The sequence below is a fragment of the Salvelinus fontinalis genome, chromosome 40, assembly GCF_029448725.1.
Source record: "Salvelinus fontinalis isolate EN_2023a chromosome 40, ASM2944872v1, whole genome shotgun sequence".
In the NCBI taxonomy this organism is placed as follows: Eukaryota; Metazoa; Chordata; class Actinopteri; order Salmoniformes; family Salmonidae; genus Salvelinus; species Salvelinus fontinalis.
Genome location: NC_074704.1, coordinates 12,672,738 through 12,692,794, shown reverse-complemented (window position 1 = coordinate 12,692,794; position 20,057 = coordinate 12,672,738). Strand labels below are relative to the sequence as shown.

General features: G+C 44.1%; 1 protein-coding gene across 8 annotated transcripts in view; it reads left to right on the top strand.

Moving 5' to 3' along the window:
• The first annotated feature begins 5,016 nt into the window (after positions 1-5,016).
• The window catches only part of LOC129839680 (bromodomain-containing protein 4-like), a 59,048-nt gene continuing 44,007 nt past the window's right edge, over positions 5,017-20,057 (top strand). For 3 of the 8 annotated variants that reach the window (XM_055907246.1, XM_055907247.1, XM_055907239.1), the window contains exons 1-3: positions 5,032-5,125; positions 10,539-10,686; positions 18,049-18,296. In XM_055907246.1, coding sequence (XP_055763221.1) covers positions 18,174-18,296 — 123 coding nt within the window. In that variant the 5' untranslated portion in view covers positions 5,032-5,125; positions 10,539-10,686; positions 18,049-18,173. Of the gene's footprint in view, positions 5,126-7,663; positions 7,699-10,538; positions 10,687-18,048; positions 18,297-20,057 lie in introns of all 8 variants that reach the window. The other 5 variants (XM_055907244.1, XM_055907240.1, XM_055907242.1 and 2 more) reach the window with 5 other exon arrangements.

Here is a 20,057-nt window from a genome sequence, read left to right as displayed (position 1 = left end):
TGCAGGCAGTGGTTAGAGCATTGGGCCAGTAACCCGGAAGGTTGCTGGATCGAATCCCCGAGCTGACAATTTAAAAATCTGTCGTTCTGTCCCTGAGCAATGCAGTTAACCCACTGTTCCCCCGGGCGCTGAATACGTCGATTTAAGGCAGCCCCACCACACCACTCTGATTCAGATGGGTTGGGTTAAATGCGGAAGACATACACTGCTCAAAAAAATAAAGGGAACACTTAAACAACACAATGTAACTCCAAGTCAATCACACTTCTGTGAAATCAAACTGTCCACTTAGGAAGCAACACTGATTGACAATAAATTTCACATGCTGTTGTGCAAATGGAATAGACAAAAAGTGGAAATTATTGGCAATTAGCAAGACACCCCCCAAAACAGGAGTGATTCTGCAGGTGGTGACCACAGACCACTTCTCAGTTCCTATGCTTCCTGGCTGATGTTTTGGTCACTTTTGAATGCTGGCGGTGCTCTCACTCTAGTGGTAGCATGAGACGGAGTCTACAACCCACACAAGTGGCTCAGGTAGTGCAGTTCATCCAGGATGGCACATCAATGCGAACTGTGGCAAAAAGGTTTGCTGTGTCTGTCAGTGTAGTTTCCAGAGCATGGAGGCCCTACCAGGAGACAGGCCAGTACATCAGGAGACGTGGAGGAGGCCGTAGGAGGGCAACAACCCAGCAGCAGGACCGGTACCTCCGCCTTAGTGCAAGGAGGTGCACTGCCAGAGCCCTGCAAAATGACCTCCAGCAGGCCACAAATGTGCATGTGTCAGCATATGGTCTCACAAGGGGTCTGGGGATCTCATCTCGGTACCTAATGGCAGTCAGGCTACCTCTGGCGAGCACATGGAGGGCTGTGCGGCCCCACAAAGAAATGCCACCCCACACCATGACTGACCCATCGCCAAACCGGTCATGCTGGAGGATGTTGCAGGCAGCAGAACGTTCTCCACGGCGTCTCCAGACTCTGTCACGTCTGTCATATGTGCTCAGTGTGAACCTGCTTTCATCTGTGAAGAGCACAGGGCGCCAGTGGCGAATTTGCCAATCTTGGTGTTCTCTGGCAAATGCCAAACGTCCTGCACGGTGTTGGGCTGTAAGCACAACCCCCACCTGTGGATGTCGGGCCCTCATACCACCCTCATGGAGTCTGTTTCTGACCGTTTGAGCAGACACATGCACATTTGTGGCCTGCTGGAGGTCATTTTGCAGGGCTCTGGCAGTGCACCTCCTTGCACTAAGGCGGAGGTACCGGTCCTGCTGCTGGGTTGTTGCCCTCCTACAGCCTCCTCCACGTCTCCTGATGTACTGGCCTGTCTCCTGGTAGCGCCTGCATGCTCTGGACACTACGCTGACAGACACAGCAAACCTTTTTTGCCACAGTTCGCATTGATGTGCCATCCTGGATGAGCTGCACTACCTGAGCCACTTGTGTGGGTTGTAGACTCCGTCTCATGCTACCACTAGAGTGAGAGCACCGCCAGCATTCAAAAGTGACCAAAACATCAGCCAGGAAGCATAGGAACTGAGAAGTGGTCTGGTCACCACCTGCAGAATCACTCCTGTTTTGGGGGGTGTCTTGCTAATTGCCTATAATTTCCACCTTTTGTCTATACCATTTGCACAACAGCATGTGACATTTATTGTCAATCAGTGTTGCTTCCTAAGTGGACAGTTTGATTTCACAGAAGTGTGATTGACTTGGAGTTACATTGTGTTGTTTAAGTGTTCCCTTTATTTTTTTGAGCAGTGTATTTCAGTTGAATACATTCAGTTGTATAACTGACTAGGTATCCCCCTTTCCCTGATCAAAGTAGTACGTTGTTTAAAAGGGTGTTCGGCAGTTACTACATACATTTTTGGACTTCTAAATGAACGTGTACCCATTAATTCATGAACATAACTTCTAAATGAACGTGTACCCATTAATTCATGAACATAACTTCTAAATGAACGTGTTCCCATTAATTCATGAACATCACTTCTAAATGAACGTGTATCCGTTAATTCATGATGAACAACTTCTAAATGAACCTGTTCCCATTAATTCATGAACATAACTTCTAAATGAACGTGTTCCCATTAATTCATGAACATCACTTTTAAATGAACGTGTACCCATTAATTCATGATGAACAACTTCTAAATGAACGTGTTCCCATTAATTCATGATGAACAACTTCTAAATGAACGTGTTCCCATTAACTCATGAACAACTTCTAAATGAACGTGTTCCCATTAATTCATGATGAACAACTTCTAAATGAACGTGTTCCCATTAATTCATGATGAACAACTTCTAAATGAACGTGTTCCCCTTAATTCATCAACATAACTTCTAAACGCCTCTATGAGCTTTTAGTTCAGTTGTCATACGTTATCAGAACCCAAAATATAAGCTTGTTTTACTCCAATGTTTAAAACTATAATTTTGATATCATGGATGGTCAGTCCTTGCATCCATAGCTCTATGAATTTGAGTGGTTATATTTCTGCAGTCCCATCCCTTGGCTTTTTACCTGAAACAGGAGCAGGCTTTGTTATTTCTGCTACTTTAAGGTATTGTCTTAATGTAACACTGCATTCTGCATAATACAATCTTGTTGACTGTGACGACCATGAATCAACTAAAAGGAAGGAACAAGTTGGCTGTTATGCATCAAGTGTAATATACTGAACAAAAAGTATAAGGAAATTAGTGAATTTAAATAAATCCATAGATTAGGGCCAAATGAATTTCACATGACTGGGAATACAGATATGCATCTGTTGGTCACAGATACCTTAAAAGAAAGGTAGGGGTGTAGATCAGAAAACCAGTCCGTATCTGGTGTGACCACCATTTGCCTCATGCAGCGCAATACATCTCCTTCACATAGAGTTGATCAGGCTGTTGATTGTGGCCTGAGGAGTGTTGTCCCACTCCTCTTCAATGGCTGCTGGATATTGGCTGGAACTGGAACACGCTGTTGCACACCTCTATCCAGAGCATCCCAAACATGCTCAATGGGGGACATGTCTGGTGAGTTTGCAGGCCATGGAAGAACTTGAACATTTTCCGCTTCCAGGAACTGTGAACAGATTCTTGCGACACGGGCCTTGCATGATGCGGAAACATGAGGTGATGGCAGAGGGTGAATGGCACGACACTGGACCACAGGATCTCGTCACGGTATCTCTGTGCATTCGAATTTCCATCGATAAAATGCAATTGTATTCGTTATCCATAGCTTATGCCAGCCCATACCATAACCCCACTTCCACCATGGGGTGCTCTTTTTACAACTTTGACATTAAAAAAGGGAGATACCTAGTCAGTTGTACAACTGAATGCCTTCAACTGAAATGTGTGGTGTTGTCACAAAACTGCACATTTTAGAGTGGCCTTTTATTGTCAACCAGCACAAGGTGCACCGGTGTAATGATCATGCTGTTTAATCAGCTTCTTGGTATGCCACACCTGTCAGGTGGATGAATTATCTTGGCAAAGGAGAAATGCTCACTAACAGGGATGTAAACAAATTTGTGCACAAAACTTGAGAGATTTAAGCTTTTTGTGCTTATGGAACATTTCTGGGGTCTTTTATTTCAGCTCAGGAAACATGAGACCAACAATTTACATGTCGCATTTCTATTTTTGTTCAGTGTAGGATCAGACACCGCCTGTCCCTATAATTCTGATCTGAAAGACCTGAACTCGGAGGATTGATACTAGCAAAGATTGTCTATTATATTGACAAGATATTTGAGTGACCGCTTTAACAATGGAAATACATGTCCTCAAAGTTGGAAGACACAGGTGGGAGAAGTCGAGATCAGGTGGGAAGGGAATTTGGGATACCTAGTCAATTGCACAACTGAATGCGTTCAACCGAAATGTGTCTTCCGCATTTAACCCAACCCCTCTGAATCAGAGATGTGTGGGGACTTGCCTTTATCGACATCCACGTCCCGGGAGTAGTTGTTGGGGGTTAACCGTCTTGCTCATTGGCAGAACGGCTGATTTTTCCACCTTGCCGGCTCTGGGATTCGAACCAGCGACATTTTGGTTGTTGGCCCAACCTTTGTAGCCAATGTCAGGGCAGATACATGTGTGAACAACGTCCATAGAGATAGATAGCAGATTCATCATTGTATCTGTGCCATTATAGTGTCTGTGAGGGCAGGAGCAGCGCCATTGAGGCTATCTCCATTAGGAAGTAGTTATTTTTTTGTTCTTCATTAGCGCACCACTCACAACTCATAGGAATCACCACCCAGTTGGCTACTTTAAAATGGTGGAAGCCCTCAATGGCAATGCTAAAACGGTTTATATCCATGATGAGTCTTCTATTGCTATGACAACAGCAACAACTCCAATAAAAAATGTTTTTGCCATGTGCGTCCATATCAGTACATTCATGAACAATTTAACCATTAACAAACTTCTATTTGATCAAATAAGCCTCCCGTAGCAAATTAGCAATTACGTGTTTTGTTGACCAAATTCGACACCAATTGACCCCCAAACAAACATTTCTCACTTCGTGGCCTTATTTTCGTGTACAATTTTTGGGCGGAGTAAACCTCTCACTTCGCCTCTTCCTCTCTGATACTACCATACTTGTGATTGATTGACCACTAGGTGGAGGGCTCACTCCACTAAAGGTGGAATTAATTGCATTTTTTCAAGGTAGAATTTACCATAAAATGAGTTTATTATACGAGTATTAAGAACCTATAGTTCATAAGATTATGTGATTTATAGAAGGTGAAATTATGCAATTGTTTATAATCTATCACAATACATTATCCAGTCCATTGAGAGTGTGTGGTTACGTGACAATAGGGCAATTAATTGTGATGCTATGTATGGCCATTTATGCAGACCAGTGTATATTGGGAATTTGTCTATAATATTTTTCAGTGTTTGAAGTTATTGCATGGTATTGCATGTTCCAGGAGACAGAGGTAGGGAGAGGACAGGGGGATTCGTTCGTGGAGAGGTGACATTCCTCGAACAACGTTCTGACGTTCCCCCTGCGTCTGACGCCACTGACGTCGAACGGGGCTGTTTGTTCTGGATTCAGGGGTGAGGAAGATCTGCGCGCGCTGACAACCGACAGAAGTAGGTAAATAAACGTGTTTTGGGGTGTCTCTCTACCGATACCGGTATGGTAAACGAAGGCAGTCAATCTCAGGAGTCCGATAAAACACTCAGAACCACACTCGGTGCAGTATTTCGGTTGGTGTCAGTGCGCGAGGTGCCTAGCGGGGCATGGGCTGTCTTATCACAGGCCTGTCGCCGGTGCGGGCGCACGGGAAGATGAATATTCTCTGTATTTACGTTACCTGATTTGCAGTTTATTGCACATCTTGTGTTTTCGTTTTCTGTGCTCCTTGGTGGTATATTAACGCTGTTTTTCAGGGGCATGGGCACTCCCTGTTGTCATTGCGCACGGTAGCTGGGGGACGGTAGCAGGCTAACGTTAGTAGTTAGCTAGGTTGTTTGTTTGTAGCCCCGTAGGCCGTATTCTTGACAGAAGTTACGCCTGGTTTGGGGCGTAGTTTACGCTCCGTGGCGCTGAAAGCACGTGAAATACGACGTAGGTTTACTTCTAGAATAACGACACAGTCCAAGTTGTATTCTGAAAGGGTGTTTACGTACGGAGCTGTCAGAAAAATGCTGACAGCGATCGTGACTAGCTGTTGTATCTCTAGACCAGAGGTTTCCAAACTTTTGCAGGTTTTAAGCTTATTTCCTGCAATTCTACACATTTTGTCATGGCGTGCAAAGGCTATTTTGAAGTTGTAAAGCACATTTCTTTGCATTCTATTAGAGGTCGACCGATTATGATTTTTCAACACAGATACTGATACCGGTTATTGGAGGACCAAAAAAAGCCGATGCCGATTTTTATTTATTTGTAATAATGACAATTACAACAATACTGAATGAACACTTATTTTAACTTAATATAATACATAAATAAAATCAATTTAGCCTCAAATAAATAATGAAACATGTTCAATTTGGTTTAAATAATGCAAAAACAAAGTGTTGGAGTAGAAAGTAAAAGTGCAATATGTGTTGGTGCGAACTATTTTGCCAGAATTTTACGTAATTATGACACAACATTGAAGGTTGTGCAATGTAACAGGAATATTTAGACTTATGGATGCCACCCGTTAATAAAATACGGAACGGTTCCGTATTTCACTGGGAAAAAAAATGTTTTCTAAATTATAGTTTCCGGATTTGACCATATTAATGACCTAAGGCTCGTATTTCTGTGTGTTATTATGTTATAATTAAGTCTATGATTTGATAGAGCAGTCTGAGCGATGGTGGGCACCAGCAGGCTCGTAAGCATTCATTCAAACAGCACTTTCCTGCGTTTACCAGCAGCTCTGCTGTTTATGAATTCAAGCCTATCAACTCCCGAGATTAGGCTGGTGTAACCGATGTGAAATGGCTAGCTAGTTAGCGTCACTCGCTCTGAGACTTGGAGTAGTTGTTCCCCTTGCTCTGCATGGGTAACGCTGCTTCGAGGGTGGCTGTTGTCGTTGTGTTCCTGGTTCGAGCCCAGGTAGGAGCGAGGAGAGGGACGGAAGCTATACTGTTTGTAACGGCTTTCCTCTTCCTCTTCATCAGAAGAGGAGGAACATGGATTGAACCAAGGCGCAGCGGAGTTTATAGACATGGTTTATTAAAGAAAAACACGAACTCGACTAATACACTAACAAAACAAATAAACGGTGTAGACAGACCTAGACGACGAACTTACATAAAACATGAAGAACGCACGAATAGAGAAAATAGGCTACACAAATGAACGATGAAACAAACAAACCGTGTGGCGCAACGACATACACAAACACAGGAGACAACCACCCACAACGAACACTGTGAAAACACCTACCTAAATATGACTCTTAATTAGAGGAACGCCAAACACCTGCCTCTAATTAAGAGCCATACCAGGCAACCCATAAACCAACATAGAAACAGAAAACATAGAATGCCCACCCAAACTCACGTCCTGACCAACTAACACATACAACAAACTAACAGAAATAGGTCAGGAACGTGACACTGTTACACTGGCAATACTAAAGTGCCTATAAGAACATCAATAGTCAAAGGTTAATGAAATCCAAATGGTATCGAGAGAAATCCTATAATTCCTATAATAACTACAACCTAAAACTTCTTACCTGGGAATATTGAAGACTCATGTTAAAAGGAACCACCAGCTTTCATATGTTCTGAGCAAGGAAATTAAACGTTAGCTTTCTTACATGGCACATATTGCACTTTTACTTTCTTCTCCAACACTTTGTTTTTGCATTATTTAAACCAAATTGAACATGTTTCATTATTTATTTGAGGCTAAATTGATTTTATTGATGTATTATATTAAGTTAAAATAAGTGTTCATTCAGTATTGTTGTAATTGTCATTATTACAAAGAAATTAAAAAAAATTGGCCGATTTAATTGGTAGCGGCTTTTTTTGGTCCTCCAATAATCGTATCGGCGTTGAAAAATCATAATCGGTCGACTTCTAATCCAATGTAAAACTAATTTTACCACGGTACCAACCATATACTGAACTTAAAAAGTCAGTTAACACTCATTTCCTGTGGATATTTTGTCTCAAATTTCAGGCAGCAGAAGGACAACTGCACAGACAACCGGTAAAGTAGGTTTAAATGTAATTTTATTCAACATCCTGAAACATTTAAACAGGATTTTTCACACACATGTCTTAGGCTGTTTATACCAATTCATTGTGTATTACAGCCTGATTAATCAGACTATTGGTTATCTAGCTTGCTAAAACTCTTTAGAGTTAATGTTATTTGAGGGTGGAGGCCTATATGGTCTGGAGAAATGTGCGTAGCTAAAATGACGCACTTGCTGCTTTGCGATTGGGTCCAATGTTTTGACAGCGTCACGTTTGTTGTTGTCAATTATCGTGGTTGTGTTTTCCTCCAATAACATAAGCAGTAAAACGTCATGCTTTACCCCACAGGTGTCTCATTCCACAGAGGGCCGAGTGTCTGTGGGTTGTTGCTCCTCCCTTCTACTTGATCGATGAATTAAGGTCACTGATTAGTAAGGAACTCTCACTCACCTGGTTGTTTTGGTCTTAATTGAAAGGAAAAAACTCAAAACCCAGCAGACACTCGGCTCTCCATGGAATGAGTGTGACTCCCCTGCTTTACCCCGTCTGTCTCTCTCTGGTGTGGGTAGAGACTTAGACAAAGGCTCTCATTCACACTGATTGTTAGTCACACGGAGACATGACTACTTGTTTTCACTGTCTGTTTCATGACAGCAGACAGATGCTCTGCATCTTCTTGTCTTTGCCGATGCAAACATACAATGCAGTCAGAAAGTATTCAGACCCCTTGACTTCTTCCACTTTTTGTTACTTACAGCCCTTTTCTAAAATTGATTCAATTGTTATTTTTTTTCTTCTCATCAATCTAAACACAATACCCTATAATGACAAAGCAAAAACAGGTTTTTAGAAATGTTAGCAAATTTATTTATCAAACTGAAATATCACATATACATAAGTATTCAGTCCCTTTACTTAGTACTTTGTTGAAGCACCTTTGGCAGCGATTACAGCCTTGAATCTTCTTGTGTATGACGCAAGCTTGGCACACCTGTATTTGGGGAGTTCCCCACATTCTCTACAGATCCTCTCAAACTCTGTCAGGTTGGATGGGAGCGTCGCTGCACATCTATTTTCAGGTCTTTCCAGAGATGTTTCGTCAGGTTCAAGTCTGGGCTCTGGCTGGGCCACTCAAGACATTCAGAGACCTGTCCCAAAGCCACTCCTGTGTTGTCTTGGCTGTGTGCTTAGGGTCATTCACCCCAGTCTGTGGTCCTGAGTGCTCTGGAGCAGGTTTTCATCAAGGATCTCTCTGTGCTTTGCTCCATTCATCATTCCCTCGATCCTGACTAGTCTCCCAATCCCTGCCGCTGAAAAACATCCCCACAGCATGATGCTGCCACCACCATGCTTCACCGTAGGGATGGTGCCAGGTTTCCTCAAGTCTTGACGCTTGGCATTCAGGCCAAAGAGTTCAATCTTGGTTTCATCAGACCAGAGAATCTTGTTTCTCATGGTCTGAGAGTTCTTTAGGTGACATTTGGCAAACTCCAATCGGCCTGTTGTGCCTTTTACTGAGGAGTGGCTTCTGTCTGGCCACTCTACCATAAAGGCCTGACTGGTAGGATGCTGCAGAGATGGTTGTCCTTCTAGAAGGTTCTCCCATCTCCACAGAGGAACTCCAGGGCTCTTTCATAGTGACCATCGGGTTCTTGGTCACCTCCCTGACCAAGGCCCTTCTCCCCCGATTGCTCAGTTTTGCCTGGTGGATCGGCTTTAGGAAGAGTCTTGGTGGTTCCAAACTTCTTACATTTAAGAATGATGGAGGGCACTGTGTTCTTGGGGACCTTCGATGCTGCAGAAATGTTTTGGTACCCTTCCCCAGATCTGTGCCTCGACACAATCCTGTCTCTGAGTTCTATGAACAATTCCTTCGACCTCGTGGCTTGGTTTTTGCTCTGACATGCACTGTCAGCAGTGGGACCTTTATATAGACAGGTGTGTGCCTTTCCAAATCATGTCCAATCAATTGAATTTACCACAAGACAATCAATGGAAACCTGAGCTCAATTTCGAGTCTCATAGCAAAGGGTTTGACTACTTAAGTAAATAAGGTATTTCTGTATTTAAAAAAAAAAAGTCATACAAATTGGCTAAACCTCTTCGCTTTGTCATTATGAGGTATTGTGTGTAGATTGCAGAGGACATTTAAAAAAACATTAAATTCATTTTAGAATAAGGCTGTAACGTAACAAAATGTGGAAAAGGCAAGGGGTCTAAATACTTTCCAAAATGCACTATACACAACTCCTAGACACACCACACACACTGCTGATGTGCAGTCACACTACAACTCTTCTCTATATTCTCTCTCTGTCTCTCTCTCTCTCTCTCTCTCTCTCTCTCTCTCTCTCTCTCTCTCTCTCTCTCTCCCCCCCACCAGTGTTGTGATTCCTTGTCCTTCTACAGCTCTCTCTCAGACCCCCTCTACTCTCCTCGTCAACCAACTGACCAACCGACCAACCGAAGACTGGTCGGTCTCTCTCTCTCTCTCTCTCTCTCTCAGACCCCCTCTACTCCCCTCGTCAACCAACTGACCAACCAACCAACCAACCGAAGACTGGTCGGTCTCTCGCTCTCGCTCTCGCTCTACTCCCCTCGTCAACCAACTGACCAACCGACCAACCAAAGACTGGTCGGTCTCTCTCTCTCTCTCAGACCCCCTCTACTCCCCTCGTCAACCAACCGACCAACCAACCGAAGACTGGTCGGTCTCTGTCTCTGTCTCTCGCTCTCGCTCTACTCCCCTCGTCAACCAACCGACCAACCAACCAACTGAAGACTGGTCGGTGTCTCTCTCTCCACCAGTGTTGTGATTCCTTGTCCTTCTACATTTCTCTCTCTCTCTCTCTCAGACCCCCTCTACCCCCCTCGTCAACCAACCAACCCAAGGAAGACTGGCCCCTCTCTCCTGCCCCCCTCCAGGTCACTACTCCACCCCTCCATTCTGGGAAATATGACACTCCCTCTGGACTAGACCAACAGACCACAACAGACAAACATGTAAGTCCAGCTGTAAGCAAGCAGATTGTGTGTGTGTGTGTGTGTATTCTAGACTAATGAACAACCTACTTGGACTAAACAACATCATTAGGGTAAGAGGGATACCTAGTCAGTTGCACAACTGAATGCATTCCAAAAACATGTGTCTTCTGCATTTAACCCAACCCCTCTGAATGGGCTCTGGATTCAAACCTGTCTTAAAGGGAGGTGTATTTATGTCAGGCTAATGGGTAAACCACTACTACATATAGTTACTGGGGGAGAAACTGATACAGTTACATATTTTTTAAGATGTATCGTAATGTTTTGACAATATGGTAATATTATTTTTGCGCTAGTTGGCTGTGCCTGCAACTTCATAGCTTTTTCTCCGTCTTCTTTTTATGTGCGGAGTCAATTTGTTTTCAGCACTTTTATTTCCATGACTGATCAACACTTGCTCACTCTTGTCTCTCTGCAGCAGACATATAGTGAGCAATATGTTTGGAACATCGAATCGCAATAAAATCCCAGTATTGAATCACCATACATATAGCATCCTGAGAATCACCATACATATAGAATCCTGAGAATCACCATACATATAGCATCCTGAGAATCACCATACATATAGAATCCTGAGAATCACCATACATATAGAATCCTGAGAATCACAATACATATAGAATCCTGAGAATCACAATACATATAGAATCACAATACGTATAGAATCCAGAGTGTCCTGAGAATCTCAGTCTATATCGTATCGTGACAATATTGTATCTTGAGGTTCTTGGCCATTTCCAGCCCTGTTGGCCGGCGTGTTAATACACATCATCATTAGATAGTCTTATTGGTTGGCCGGCGTGTTAATACACATCATCATTAGATAGTCTTATTGGTTGGCGTGTTAATACACATCATCATTAGATAGTCTTATTGGTTGGCCAGCGTGTTAATACACATCATCATTAGATAGTCTTATTGGTTGGCCGGCATGTTAGTTAACTAGATATCTACCTCAAAGGACTTCCCTGATGAAATGAGAATGTATTGTGTTATGTTGGGGTTTTGGTTCTATTTTTAGTCTTTATTTAACTAGGAAAGCCAGTTAAGAACAAATACTTATTTACAATGACAGCCTAGGAACAGTGGGTTAACTGCCTTGTTCAGGGGCAGAACGACAGATTTTTACCTCGTCAGCTCAGGGATTCGATCCAGCAACCTTTTGGTTACTGCCCCAACACTCTAACCACTAGGCTACCTGCCGCCCCAATTTTTTGTTGTCTATTGAATGGAAAAGTCCATCATCATTTTGCTTCCTCTACATGGTGTGTGTGCATGCCTGAGTGTGTGTGCATGTTGGATGTGTGTGTCGGCATCTGTGTTTGAGTAAGCTGCCTCAGGCTAGTGCTGGGAAAACGGAGGGATGGGTAGAAGGGGGAGTGGCGCTTTAAAGTATGATCAGAGAGAGAGAGAGAGAGAGAGAGAGAGAGAGAGAGAGAGAGAGAGAGAGAGAGAGAGAGAGAGAGAGAGAGAGAGAGAGAGGAGAGAGGGAGAGAGAGAGAGAGAGAGAGAGAGAGAGAGAGAGAGAGAGGAGAGAGAGAGAGAGAGAGAGAGAGAGAGAGAGAGAGAGAGAGAGAGAGAGAGAGAGGAGAGAGAGAGAGAGAGAGAGAGAGAGAGAGAGAGAGGAGAGAGAGAGAGAGAGAGAGAGAGAGAGAGAGAGAGAGAGAGAGAGAGAGAGAGAGAGAGAGAGGATCTAGAATGAGATACTTCTCTCATTATTCCATCCTCTCCTTTTCTCTCTTTCTGTGCTCTGGGGTCATGGAGAGAGGGAGGGCAGGAGGAATAGAAGGAGAGATGTGGTCTTTCTCTTTCTATCTCACTGTTGGAACTGGAATCAGCTCGTCTTCAGACTCCTCTGTTCCTAAAGAACACGAGGAATCCTTTTCCGTGCTCTTCCAGAACTCTAATGATTAGTGAATTCCTGTTAGTCTGAATTACTTCTGACTCTCTCCTGACTGTGTGTGTTTGTGTGTGTGTTTTGGGATTGTTCCGAGGTGTGTTTAAGGCTTTTTCTATGGATTTTAAGATGCAGTCTAGATCTAACAGTCTACTGGACTTCCAGACACAGTATCTGTTACTGGAGAAGATAGCATACTACTGTGTTACTGTGAGGAGGTAACTCTCACACACACACACCCTGACTCACGTGGTTGTCCTTGACTGGTTGCATGTCCTTTTCTGTAGTCTCTTCCCGGTTCCCACCTGTGAGTTATCTTGGTTTCCATGTGCTTGTAAACTCTTGTACTAGCATGAGGTATTAGGTCAGTGTTCTGGTGATGTCAGAGGATGGCTTAACTCTTTCTGTGTCAGTGTTCTGGTGATGTCAGAGGATGGCTTAACTCTTTCTGTGTCAGTGTTCTGGTGATGTCAGAGGGTGGCTTAACTCTTTCTCTGTCAGTGTTCTGGTGATGTCAGAGGATGGCTTAACTCTTTCTCTGTCAGTGTTCTGGTGATGTCAGAGGATGGCTTAACTCTTTCTCTGTCAGTGTTCTGGTGATGTCAGAGGGTGGCTTAACTCTTTCTGTGTCAGTGTTCTGGTGATGTCAGAGGGTGGCTTAACTCTTTCTGTGTCAGTGTTCTGGTGATGTCAGAGGATGGCTTAACTCTTTCTGTGTCAGTGTTCTGGTGATGTCAGAGGATGGCTTAACTCTTTCTGTGTCAGTGTTCTGGTGATGTCAGAGGGTGGCTTAACTCTTTCTCTGTCAGTGTTCTGGTGATGTCAGAGGATGGCTTAACTCTTTCTCTGTCAGTGTTCTGGTGATGTCAGAGGATGGCTTAACTCTTTCTGTGTCAGTGTTCTGGTGATGTCAGAGGGTGGCTTAACTCTTTCTCTGTCAGTGTTCTGGTGATGTCAGAGGATGGCTTAACTCTTTCTCTGTCAGTGTTCTGGTGATGTCAGAGGATGGCTTAACTCTTTCTCTGTCAGTGTTCTGGTGATGTCAGAGGGTGGCTTAACTCTTTCTGTGTCAGTGTTCTGGTGATGTCAGAGGGTGGCTTAACTCTTTCTGTGTCAGTGTTCTGGTGATGTCAGAGGATGGCTTAACTCTTTCTGTGTCAGTGTTCTGGTGATGTCAGAGGATGGCTTAACTCTTTCTGTGTCAGTGTTCTGGTGATGTCAGAGGATGGCTTAACTCTTTCTGTGTCAGTGTTCTGGTGATGTCAGAGGGTGGCTTAACTCTTTCTCTGTCAGTGTTCTGGTGATGTCAGAGGATGGCTTAACTCTTTCTCTGTCAGTGTTCTGGTGATGTCAGAGGATGGCTTAACTCTTTCTGTGTCAGTGTTCTGGTGATGTCAGAGGGTGGCTTAACTCTTTCTCTGTCAGTGTTCTGGTGATGTCAGAGGATGGCTTAACTCTTTCTCTGTCAGTGTTCTGGTGATGTCAGAGGATGGCTTAACTCTTTCTCTGTCAGTGTTCTGGTGATGTCAGAGGGTGGCTTAACTCTTTCTGTGTCAGTGTTCTGGTGATGTCAGAGGGTGGCTTAACTCTTTCTCTGTCAGTGTTCTGGTGATGTCAGAGGATGGCTTAACTCTTTCTCTGTCAGTGTTCTGGTGATGTCAGAGGATGGCTTAACTCTTTCTGTGTCAGTGTTCTGGTGATGTCAGAGGGTGGCTTAACTCTTTCTGTGTCAGTGTTCTGGTGATGTCAGAGGATGGCTTAACTCTTTCTGTGTCAGTGTTCTGGTGATGTCAGAGGGTGGCTTAACTCTTTCTGTGTCAGTGTTCTGGTGATGTCAGAGGGTGGCTTAACTCTTTCTGTGTCAGTGTTCTGGTGATGTCAGAGGGTGGCTTAACGCTTTCTGTGTCAGTGTTCTGGTGATGTCAGAGGATGGCTTAACTCTTTCTGTGTCAGTGTTCTGGTGATGTCAGAGGATGGCTTAACTCTTTCTGTGTCAGTGTTCTGGTGATGTCAGAGGATGGCTTAACTCTTTCCCTGTCAGTGTTCTGGTGATGTCAGAGGGTGGCTTAACTCTTTCTGTGTCAGTGTTCTGGTGATGTCAGAGGATGGCTTAACTCTTTCTGTGTCAGTGTTCTGGTGATGTCAGAGGGTGGCTTAACTCTTTCTGTGTCAGTGTTCTGGTGATGTCAGAGGATGGCTTAACTCTTTCTGTGTCAGTGTTCTGGTGATGTCAGAGGGTGGCTTAACTCTTTCTGTGTCAGTGTTCTGGTGATGTCAGAGGATGGCTTAACTCTTTCTGTGTCAGTGTTCTGGTGATGTCAGAGGATGGCTTAACTCTTTCCCTGTCAGTGTTCTGGTGATGTCAGAGGGTGGCTTAACTCTTTCCTGTGGTCCCGTGTGGCTCAGTTGGTAGAGCATGGCGCTTGCAACGCCAGGGTTGTGGGTTCAATTCCCACGGGGGGACCAGGGTTCAATTCCCACGGGGGGACCAGGATGAATATGTATGAACTTTCCAATTTGTAAGTCGCTCTGGATAAGAGCGTCTGCTAAATGACTTAAATGTAAATGTTAAATGTTTCCCTGTCAGTGTTCTGGTGATGTCAGAGGATGGCTTAACTCTTTCCCTGTCAGTGTTCTATTATGTAGCTGTATGTACGTAGTGGGGTTGGTGTATAGCTCTGTGTGTTTATGTAGCTGTATGTACGTAGTGGGGTCGGTGTATAGGACTGTGTTTATGTAGCTGTATGTACATAGTGGGGTCGGTGTGTTTATGTAGCTGTATGTACGTAGTGGGGGCGGTGTATAGGACTGTGTTTATGTAGCTGTATGTACGTAGTGGGGTCGGTGTATAGGACTGTGTTTATGTAGCTGTATGTACGTAGTGGGGTCGGTGTTACTCTTTCTCTGTCAGTGTTCTGGTGATGTACTCTATACTCCTCTGTAAACTGTCCATCGCTGTATACGTGACGCAAGATCCACTGGTTCATGCTTATTTATAAAATCTTCTTAGGCCTCACTCCCCCTTATCAACCGTGTTGTTGTTGTGTTGCTACAGTGATGTGTTGTTGTGTTGCTACAGTGATGTGTTGTTGTGTTGCTACAGTGATGTGTTGTTGTGTTGCTACAGTGATGTGTTGTTGTGTTGCTACAGTGATGTGTTGTTGTGTTGCTACAGTGATGTGTTGTTGTGTTACCGCCGTGCTGTGTTGTTGTCTTAGGTCTCTCTTTATGTAGTGTTGTGGTTGGTGTCTCTCGTCGTGTTTTGTCCAAATGTATATTTTGAATCCCAGCTCCCGGCCCGGCAGGGGGCCTTATGCCTCTTGGTAGGCCGTCTTTGTGAATAAGAAGTGGTTCTTAATTGACTTGCCTCGTTAAATCAAACCATGTTAGAGGACCTTTAACTTTTTATCTGTTAGACTATGTCTGTTTTTACTGTGTGTGTGTGTGTTAGCGAAATATGTGTGTGTGTGTGTCTGTGTGTGTGTGTGTTAGCGCAGTGTGTGTGTGTGTGTGTGTGTGTGTGTTAGCGCAGTGTGTGTGTGTGTGTGTGTTAGCGCAGTGTGTGTGTTGTTTGGGGAAGTCCAGTTTGGTGGTTAATCTGGGCAGCCAGTGTGTGCAGGGGTCGGTATATAGATCTGTGTGAGTTAGGGTAGTGTGTGTGTGTGTATGTTGGAAAGTCCAGTTCTGTTGATTAGTCAGTGAGACGGTAGGCTGATATGCCTATGTGTACAGGGGTCAGTGTATAGGACTGTGTTTATGTAGCTGTATGTACGTAGTGGGGTCGGTGTATAGCTCTGTGTGTTTATGTAGCTGTATGTATGTAGTGGGGTCGGTGTATAGGACTGTGTTTATGTAGCTGTATGTACGAAGTGGGGTCGGTGTGTTTATGTAGCTGTATGTACGTAGTGGGGTCGGTGTGTTTTATGTAGCTGTATGTACGTAGTGAGGTCGGTGTGTTTTATGTAGCTGTATGTACGTAGTGGGGTCGGTGTGTTTTATGTAGCTGTATGTACGTAGTGAGGTCGGTGTGTTTATGTAGCTGTATGTACGTAGTGGGGTCGGTGTGTTTATGTAGCTGTATGTACGTAGTGAGGTCGGTGTGTTTATGTAGCTGTATGTACGTAGTGGGGTCGGTGTGTTTTATGTAGCTGTATGTACGTAGTGAGGTCGGTGTGTTTATGTAGCTGTATGTACGTAGTGGGGTCGGTGTGTTTTATGTAGCTGTATGTACGTAGTGAGGTCGGTGTGTTTATGTAGCTGTATGTACGTAGTGGGGTCGGTGTGTTTTATGTAGCTGTATGTACGTAGTGAGGTCGGTGTGTTTATGTAGCTGTATGTACGTAGTGGGGTCGGTGTGTTTATGTAGCTGTATGTACGTAGTGAGGTCGGTGTGTTTATGTAGCTGTATGTACGTAGTGGGGTCGGTGTGTTTTATGTAGCTGTATGTACGTAGTGGGGTCGGTGTGTTTTATGTAGCTGTATGTACGTAGTGAGGTCGGTGTGTTTATGTAGCTGTATGTACGTAGTGGGGTCGGTGTGTTTATGTAGCTGTATGTACGTAGTGAGGTCGGTGTGTTTATGTAGCTGTATGTACGTAGTGGGGTCGGTGTGTTTTATGTAGCTGTATGTACGTAGTGAGGTCGGTGTGTTTATGTAGCTGTATGTACGTAGTGGGGTCGGTGTGTTTTATGTAGCTGTATGTACGTAGTGGGGTCGGTGTGTTTATGTAGCTGTATGTACGTAGTGGGGTCGGTGTGTTTATGTAGCTGTATGTATGTATGTAGTGGGGTTAGTGTATAGGACTGTGTTTATGTAGCTGTATGTACGTAGTGGGGTCGGTGTATAGGACTGTGTGTTTATGCAGCTGTATGTACGTAGTGGGGTCGGTGTATAGGACTGTGTGTTTATGTAGCTGTATGTACGTGAGCTGTGATGATGATGTTACTCTTCCTCCCCCTCCTAGAGAATCCAGTGGGCTGTTATGATGACGATGATGACGTTACTCTTCCTCCCCTCCTAGAGAATCCAGTGTGCTGTGATGATGACGTTACTCTTCCTCCCCTCCTAGAGAATCCAGTGTGCTGTGATGATGACGTTACTCTTCCTCCCCCTCCTAGAGAATCCAGTGGGCTGTGATGATGACGTTACTCTTCCTCCCCTCCTAGAGAATCCAGTGGGCTGTGATGATGATGACGATGATGACGCTACTCTTCCTCCTCTCCTAGAGAATCCAGTGGGCTGTGATGATGACGTTACTCTTCCTAGAGAATCCAGTGGGCTGTGATGATGACGATGATGACGTTACTCTTCCTCCCCTCCTAGAGAATCCAGTGGGCTGTGATGATGACGTTACTCTTCCTAGAGAATCCAGTGGGCTGTGATGATGACGATGATGACATTACTCTTCCTCCTCCCTCCAGAGAGTCCAGCGTTTTGTGTGATGGCCTGAGAGGGCTTCCCAGTCTAGCCTGCCTCCTCTCCCGGGTCCAAACTGTCTGACTGGGACTCCCCCCCTCCCCGCCTGCTACGCCCTGCCTCCGTCGCCATGGGAGACGGCCTGGAGGCGGGCAGCAGCTTAGACCCCGCCCCCCGCACCCTCTCCTGTGACCCCCCGCCCCCTGAGACATGGAACCCCTCGAGGCCTAAACGACAGACCAACCAGCTACAGGTAGTGTGTGTGTGTGTGTCTTTCTCGAAGACTTTGAATACTGATACTGTACTGTTTGATGGATGGATTGGTTGGACGGTCGGGGCCATATAAAATATTTTATATATTTTAGCCTTATTCCGAGGAGTTTTTTCAGGGTTCCGTTTTTCTCAGTTTTCGCTCTCAAACTCACACTTTTTTTAATAGAACAAAATTTGATATTCAGTCCACATCAATGCTTAAACCACATCATCACTAGAGGTCGACCGAATATGATTTTTCAACGCCGATACCGATTATTGGAGGACCAACAAAGCCGATACCGATTAATCAGCCGATTTAATTTTTATTTATTTATATATTTGTAATACTGACAATTACAACAATACTGAATGAACACTTTTATTTTAACTTAATATAATACATCAATAAAATCTATTTAGCCTCAAATAAATAATGAAACATGTTCAATTTGGTTTAAATAATGCAAAAACACAGTGCTGGAGAAGAAAGTAAAAGTGCAATATGTGCCATGTAAAAAAGCTAAGTTCCTTGCGCAGAACATGAGAACATATGAAAGCTGGTGGTTCCTTTTAACGTGAGTCTTCAATATTCCCAGGTAAGAAGTTTTAGGTTGTTGTTATTATAGACTACTTCTCTCTATACCATTTGTATTTCAAATAACGTTGAATATTGGATGTTCTTGTAGACACTATAGTATTGCCAGCCTAATTTCGGGAGTTGATAGGCTTGAAGTCATAAACAGCGCAATGCTTGAAGCAGAGCAAAGAGCTGCTGGTAAACACAGGAATGTGCTGTTTGAATGAATGTTTACGAGCCTGCTGCTGCCTACCACCGCTCAGTCAGACTGCTCTATCAAATCATAGACTTAATTATAATATAATAACACACATAAATACGAGCCTTAGGTCATCAATATGGTCAAATCCAGAAACGATCATTTCGAAAACAAGACAGTTTATTCTTTCAGTGAAATACGGAACCGTTCCGTATTTTATCTAACGGGTGGCATCCATAAGTCTAAATATTGCTGTTACATTGCACAACCTTCAATGTTATGTCATAATTATGTACAATTCTGGAAAATTAATTACTGTCTTTGTTAGGAAGAAATGGTCTTCACACAGTTCACAACGAGCCAGGCGGCCCAAACTGCTGCATATACCCTGACTCTGCTTGCACAGAACGCAAGAGAAGTGACACGATTTCCCTAGTTAAAATAAATTCATGTTAGCAGGCAATATTACCTAAAATATGCAGGTTTTTAAAAATGTATACTTGTGTATTGATTTTAAGAAAGGCATTGATGTTTATGGTTAGGTACATTCGTGCAACGATTGTGCTTTTGTTAAATCATCACCCGTTTGGCGAAGTAGGCTGTGATTCGATGATAAATTAACAGGCACCACATCGATTATATGCAACGCAGGCTTGGCTCCGTGCCTCACTCGCGTAACAGGTAGTCAGCCTTCCACTCAGTCTCCTCGTGGAGCGCAATGTAACCGGCCATAATCGGCGTGACAGGTAGTCAGCCTGCCACTCAGTCTCCTCGTGGAGTGCAATGTAACCGGCCATAATCGTTGTAACAGGTAGTCAGCCTGCCACTCAGTCTCCTCGTGGAGCGCAATGTAACCGGCCATAATCGTTGTAACAGGTAGTCAGCCTGCCACTCAGTCTCCTCGTGGAGTGCAATGTAACCGGCCATAATCGTAACAGGTAGTCAACCTGCCACTCAGTCTCCTCGTGGAGTGCAATGTAACC